This window comes from Portunus trituberculatus, chromosome 24 (genome assembly GCF_017591435.1).
Source record: "Portunus trituberculatus isolate SZX2019 chromosome 24, ASM1759143v1, whole genome shotgun sequence".
Lineage (NCBI taxonomy): Eukaryota > Metazoa > Arthropoda > Malacostraca > Decapoda > Portunidae > Portunus > Portunus trituberculatus.
Genome location: NC_059278.1, coordinates 16,135,425 through 16,143,310, shown reverse-complemented (window position 1 = coordinate 16,143,310; position 7,886 = coordinate 16,135,425). Strand labels below are relative to the sequence as shown.

Below are 7,886 nucleotides of genomic sequence, written 5' to 3'. Positions count from 1 at the left end.
ACTGCAGTTTCATAAAAATTTGATCAAAGATTACACACAGGAATAAGTGACAGTTAATTACTATTTATGTTTACAAAATTATTAGGATCAGAGTCCCTGCTAAAGATGTGGCCAGAATTGAAGCACCAAAGGTGGTCTACTAAGTGAAGGTAGGAAACTTGATGTATTACTGAAAACATAACATACTTTATTACAAACAGGTTTTACTGGTATCTTGTATAAAGGATGAAGGAGGATATTGTTTCTATTGGTGGTGGTGGTTGTTTGTGTGGGGGGGCAGTGAAGGGTGTGGCAACTTGCAGCTCTAGATCTTGGGTTTCTTCCAGCCGCAGCACCTCTACTGAGTTTATGTTACAACCTTCACTTTACTTGAGGCCTGGAGCTGCAAGACCATTCTCAACACTTGCACACACACACACAGCCACCCTCACCAAGTTTCACAATTCTTCTTCAGTTTACAAAAATACTATTAACATACACTTGCATACTTATACAATAAATAGACACACACACATGCACACCAATCATGGACGAGGTATAGGGACACAATAGCTACCACTGTTGCCATAATTATAGCCTGTGTATTGCTCTCTGGTGACAGCCTGAATGACTGGCTTCAGGGCACTTTCACTTTTTCCATATCAGATAATGCAGTTGACTAGCTACTTATTATTAATACTTAGAGAAGTGTAATAAACTGAACATGTACTGGCTAACTGTTTACACTCAAATACTGAAATGGAAAACTATATAATAGAATATGGAAACAAGTCTATGTACACACAACAATAAGAAAAAATAACAAAACAATATATAATTTCTTTGCAACAAAACACATGGTAAGATGAAAACCAATGACAAACAGATACCATTTCCATGTAACACATACTGATTGCATTTTCTAATCATCACTTGGTGTTTGTAACTTGGACAATGCCTCCAGAAGCTCAGTGGAGTTGTGGTGGTCGCCAAACTCCCTCTCTCGGTGTTCGTACAGGATCCCTTGGCTGCCTGGACCCAACAAGAACACACCTGAGGGAGGAACAGGCTGTAGTTTTGCTGATGTGTTCATTGTATGGTTATCTTTTCCCATTTCTGAAGTGATGTGGTCAAGGATTCTAATGTGACTTTTCTATTATTTTGGATGAGTTTGTAAGATTGTGGTAAAAGCTCACAATCTGACACTTTTGGTATGTTATGTAAGATTGTGGTACAAGATCTTGTTGTGACTCTTTTTCTATTATTTGGGGTGTGTTCTGTAAAGTTGTGATCAAGAATCCTAATGTGTCATGCTCTCTTTTGCTGTGATCGGTGTGTTCTCACAACTTTAAGTCCTCTGATCTGCTGATAATCTCATTACAAAATCTAACAACTGACATCTTAACAAACCCAGAGGAATTGAGACTGAGAAAAAGCACAAAATACTACAATGGCAGTGAGAGTGGCAGGTTACTTGATGTTTACCCATGACATTAACATATTCAATATTTTTACCATGATATTTATATTCTCTTCTCTTAGTTACCAAAAGGGGATGTAGAAGAGAACATCATACTGAACACCTCTGAATCAAGTCCTTATGTCAGGTAAGACATCATCATCATCATCACCATCACCATCATCTCACATTGCGATAGGTGCAGTGCCTCTCTAAGCTTTTCTCAATCACCCTTGTCACCTGTCAGTCCTTACCATGCCAACCCAGCAACTCCTTATCTTGTTTTATCTTTATCTCTAAGTATTGTCTATCGACTAGCACTCAAGACCGTAAAAGGTCTATTTTCAAAGGTCAAAGGTCACAGGTTACTAATTGCGTTCTCTTCAATATTTCTTTAACAATGATAATGCAGAATTCTTAAATTATTGTTAGAAACATGAAAACACTTGAGAATCGTAGTAACATCCACAACAGACTAGTAAGTGTTTGAATATGCAATGCAATATACTTACTGCCCAGCAACGTTCCGTCTCCCTTCAGGTTTCCCTCGACACCCTTGCTGGTGGCACGCCTGATGTTCTGCCACACACTCCACCTCAACATCCCCGTCACTACTGGGAGGACAGGGCCATAGAACCTCTTTTCCTTATCCAAGAGAAGATCGCCCTTGAAATAGGGAGCGAACTCGGCAGCACCAAGCTCTTCATGGAGGAGGGCATACATAGGCACTCTCTTAGCCTCGAAGTGCTCCTTGAGGCTGGAGAGGGCTTGCGCCTCCTGACGAAGGCAAGTATGTGGTGAGACTTACTATAACTACTACTACCACTACTACTACAATAGTCTACTACTAATATTTTTTAAGCAATTTCTTTTACTACTATAAAACAGTAATAATAATAATAATAATAATAATAATAATAATAATAATAATAATAATAATAATAACAACAACAATATATTACCAACAATAACACATAAAAAAAAAAAAAAACATAAACCAAGTTCCCCTTATCCCCTCCACGCGCCTCACTGACCATTACCACCACCACCACCAGACAAGCGCACAAGACTCACCTCCCTACACAAATTTCATCCGGGCCTCCTCACAGCCATCACCAACGCCCCTTGCTCCCTCCACAGCTCTCCACCCAGGACCTCCTTCACATCATCAAGTCGCTTCAAGGGCGCGCCACTCAGCCATTCTGTAATAAGCGGTTAGTCGGTTACTAGAGAGAGAGAGAGAGAGAGAGAGAGAGAGAGAGGGGGGGGTACTGGTATAGTGGGGGAGAGGGAAAGACGTGAGAAGGTTTGCGTGAGTTTTGTGTGTTGGTTATTTTCTCTCCTTCAGCCTGACAGTGATTGGTTTGCGTGCGTGATTACTTTGTTTTCTTTAGAGATTCCACGTAGTATAGCATAATTCAGTGTGTTAGTCCTTATTTATTATTATTATTATTATTTTTTTTTTACTTAACAGTTTTGCGGGCAGGTTGTTTGTTTGTGCGTGCGTGCGTATAGGAATTCCGGAAGGTCCAGTTTATTTATAGTGTTTCGTGAGGGGATGACGGCAAAACAGCCGGGTAATTGAATATTTTCTTGTTAAACCTTGACGTGCATGGCGTATCGGGTGCAGGCTGCGTCAGTGTGAGTGAGGGAGGGCGCCAAGCACAAGCACTATTGAACATGCTATAGTCTGTTCACATAAGTCTGAGCCGTGAAGCCGAGCCTCATTTGAAAGGAGGCCGCTGATTGGCTGGCCCCCTCTCTCATTCACCTTGTGTTGAAAGGCTGCATCATGAATGCTTTGTGGTACATGCTTTTGTTTTATTCGTTATATCTCATCTTATACACATAACAGACAGTTTCTGTTGGTACCGTTACACTCAACAGTAAATGCAGAAGCTTTGATACTAGGGAAAAACAATTAATAAACAACTATAAAGAAGTTTTAGCGAGTTGAAGTGGAAAACTTTTCGCGACATCTTTATAACACGGTTTACTTATCATCATATCCTTTGGATATATTTAAAGGAATGCTGTTATAAATTATTGCATTTCATAAAAGAATGTCTCCTGAAAGGTATGCAACTTCCAAATTATAGTTAAAAGATAATGTAAGCGAATTACATAATTATTTATGGGAAAGTATGACTCGCGAGGAAGGGCGCAGCGGAGTGCCGCCAGGGAAGACACCTGCTGGTTCATCTTGATCCAGTTATAACTGGATTACTATAAATCATGTTTTGTACCCATATGTATAAATAGTAAAGTTGTTTTGCCTGAGTGAATGCCTATGTATGTGCTTGTATGCTTGTACGCATACTAGACTGGATTATGCTCCCACCGCGACCACTCCTCCGTGCCCTTCCTCGCGAGTCATACTTTCCCATAAATAATTATGTAATTCGCTTACATTATCATTTAACTATAATTTGGAAGTTACATACCGTTCAGGAGACATTCTTTTATGAAATGCAATAATTTATAACAGCATTCCTTTAAATATATCCAAAGGATATAATGATAAGTAAACCGTGTTATAAAGATGTCGCGAAAAGTTTTCCACTTCAACTCGCCAAAACTTCTTTATAGTTGTTTATTAATTGTTTTTCCACGAGTATCAAAGCTTCTGCATTTACTGTTGAGTGTAACGGTACCAACAGAAACTGTCTGTTATGTGTATAAGATGAGATATAACGAATAAAACAAAAGCATGTACCACAGCATTCATGACGCAGCCTTTCAACACAAGGTGAATGAGAGAGGGGGCCAGCCAATCAGCGGCCTCCTTTCAAATGGGGCTCGGCTTCACGGCTCAGACTAATGTGAACAGACTATAGCTACACATGTACCTCCATAACTCGGGTCGTTCGGAAGCGCTTTGTGTAATCAGAGTTACGTTCAATGCCACGAGATGTTTGTTAGGGTTAACATTGATGCTTTTATTCTATTTCTTTTCCTGTATATGCATCCCATGTTAAACCACCATTGTGTTATGAATATATCCTTGAAAGCTCCATTAAGTTACTTTAAACAAGACACTGAGACGTACTTGTCTGCTTGATAACCTTTGATTGTTCTTCATTGTAAAATAAAGGGAAAGCCACATACATGTAGCTTACTCTCTTCCATGGGAAACAAAGGAGAGGGAATTGGATGAAATTACAGGCAAAATAAATGAAATTAGATGATATTGCAGTTAAAATTGGGAGAAATGGGTAAAGTTGCAAAAAAAAAAAAAAAACTAAGAAAAGGGGGGATTACACGAACAAAAACATTTAAAATTTTTCACGATAGAGTTCGCAAAAAAAAAAAAAAAAAAGAAAAGAAAGAACAACAACGCCTTCCTTGATAAAACAAACAAGAAAAAAAACTAGTAGATCACGTTACGAACAGGATAGCTCAATGTTTTCAGTTCACACACACACACACACACACAAAAGAACAAGAAAACAAGCGAGAAGAAAGGAAAAGACGTGAAAACCAGTCTTTACACCATTTACGTGTAGTGTATCAAAATCACTCACCAGTCGAGGCTTTCGGGGGCGGGGAGAGCCAGTCAAGGGGCCTGTTACAGTAGGCCACAAACCCCGTCAGCGCCCCCGTCAGGATCCACGGCCAGTTGCTCACCATAACGGACAGCGACATACTGCGCCCCGCCTGAGGAAGAGACGGAGAAACTGTTAAGATAAGATTATACGTACTTCTTCACATGATTGAGTTAAGCACCTTCCACTATGAAATTTTATCCTCCCTTGCGCAATTCAGAGTAAGAATGAGGTTAAAATTGTACCGGATGTTTTAATGAAGGTAATAAGGAGTCGTGATTTGGTAAGAGTGTAGTAAATAAGTTTTAAGTGTTTGTGAGGTGTGCACTGGCGTCACACACACACACACACACACACACACACACACACACACACACACTGTTGTGTGTGTGTGGGTTGGAAGTTGCATTCTTTTCAGTCTATGAAGACAGACTGAAAAGAATGCAACTTCCAACCCTGGAAAACAGAAGAGAAAGGGGAGACCTGATAGCAATATACAGAGTGATGATTGGCATGGAAAAAATGGATAGGGAAGATCTGTGTATGTGGAATGGAAGAATGTCGAGAGGGCATGGGAAAAACTAAAATGGCCACTTATAGGAGAGATGTGAAAAATATAGCTTCCTCATAGAAGGGTGGAAGCATGGAATAGTTTAGACATGGAAGTGGTCAACGCAAGGAATATTCATGATTTTAAGAAAAAGCTGGACATTAATAGATATGGAGACGGGACAACACGAGCATAGCTCTTTTCCCGTATGTTACAATTAGGTAAATACAATTAGGTAAACACACACACACACACACACACACACACACACACACACACACACATTGCTATCTATTTCACAAGCTGGCAACGCTCACTGATAATGTGGTATGTATATTTTTGCGGTTCTTCACACATCGCGTCTTTTCGTCAGTTGCATCACACAACGAGACCTTCACAAACACAGCCTCCCTTCTGACCTTGAGTCTTATAACCCGTTGGTGCAGAGATAATAACCATCGCACCATGACAGGAGAAAAAAAAAAAGAAACATGAAAAGAACACACACACACACACACACACACACACACACACACACACACACACACACACACACACACACACACACACACACGTACTCAAATCCGCATAGCAACTACAAAACGAAACTACAGCATGATTTTGCGAGAACACTAGATCACTTCATTCTAAAATTCGTAAGGTTACTCTATGAAGAACCATGTGTCGTAATATTATAGCGAAAATACACCCACAAATAAATAAATAAATAAACCACACCTAATCAAACGCAAATCACTTCCACCTTTTCCACAACTCACTTGTCACAAATAGCGAGGGAGACAGTAAACACTAAACGAGAGAAAGATTGAGGAACGCCAAATGCCAATCAAGCTTCGTCAACTTCCACTGGGTTGCGTCCGCCCGTCGGTCTGTCCGTGCGGTGAGCGAGTCAGGGCTGCTCTGTGAAGCCCCGGATGCTGCCACCCTGTTATATTATGCTGGACACAGACGTGCTCGGGGAAATACTGGAGGGTTGTGAGTTATTTCCATGGTTTTACCCCTCAGGAATCTTACAGGATTTCTTCTAAAACTGTGAAAAGGATGTCACGTTCACTTATTCTGAGACTGAAGCATACGAGCATAATCGTTTGTGTTCAGTGTCACCGTTCGACATTTAACATTAGAACCTTAGAAAACGAGGGGAGCTGCAATAGGTTGTCGGTTAGGTTAGGTTAGTTATATTAGGGTCAGTTATGTTGTTGCCTCTTCACTACAACAAAAGAAAAGCACACAGGTATAAGATTTGTGTTCAGTATTACCGCTCAACATTTAGGTTAGGTTAGACATATTAGGTCACTTATGTTGTTACCTTGACTACAGTAATATAACAGGTTCACGTGTAGTTTCCTTCATGCTATTCTCTCATAACATCACCTTTCTTCAAGTTTTTATTATTATTGGTGAATGATTAGATGCATTTTGTCTTTCCTCTTTAAGTAAGTCTTGCCTCTTGGTCATCTAACACTACAGACTGGTATGAATTGACAGTTCTTGCGTTCTGACATGACATCACATTTATTTCCGTGAGTTATCTACAGGAAAAGAAAAAATGTAAAAAAAAAAAAAAAAAAAAAAAAGCTAGTTCAAGCATTGTGTCCCTATCCATCCTTCACACACACACACACACACACACACACACACACACACACACACACACACACACACACACACACACACACACACACACACACACACCTTATATGCACGAACAAAATGTCTGATGAGAAAGGTAATGTAAATGTTCTTTTAAGTGACGTAATTCATCATCATCTGAGAGAGAGAGAGAGAGAGAGAGAGAGAGAGAGAGAGAGAGAGAGAGAGCTTAATCTTGCATCCTTAAAAAAAAAAAAAGTTATGAAGAAATCTCAAGTTTTCAAGCCGACCTATTTCCTTTTTTCTTTTGAACATGCCCGGGTGGAAAGGAAGGAAATGCATGAGGCAACGTGAGTCTTTTGACATTTCTACCACAAGTGTAAAGGTTTGGTACATACGAGACAAGGGAGAGAATAGACGGTCGTGGGAGAAGAGGAAGAGATGTTTGAGACTAATCCAATTAGAGCCAGACGGATGTGATTCAGTGGGTTCTAATGGGTGTGTAGGCCCGAATTCAGAAACACTGCTCTCTCACCACGACTACTTTCCAAGGCCACAGAGATAATTAGCGGGGTTTTCAAGAGTGTTTCTTCAGTTAATAATGTAGAAATCTTGTCACTCTGCCTCTGAAACCGTAAAAAACACCTTAAAAATCGTATAATTTTGAAATAAAGCCTTTGAAATAGGAGAAGTGAATCATAGAAGTGTTTGAGGATACGAACCTTGTGTCTCAGTGATG

General features: G+C 40.0%; 1 protein-coding gene across 1 annotated transcript; it reads right to left on the bottom strand.

Moving 5' to 3' along the window:
- Positions 1-166: 166 nt before the first annotated feature.
- Positions 167-6,469, bottom strand: LOC123508101 (peroxiredoxin-like 2A). The gene is given in 5 exon segments (XM_045261556.1): positions 167-1,032; positions 1,951-2,215; positions 2,513-2,640; positions 4,963-5,095; positions 6,313-6,469. Coding segments are annotated over 4 exon segments (645 nt in total). The 5' UTR covers positions 5,084-5,095; positions 6,313-6,469; the 3' UTR covers positions 167-901.
- Positions 6,470-7,886: the final 1,417 nt, after the last annotated feature.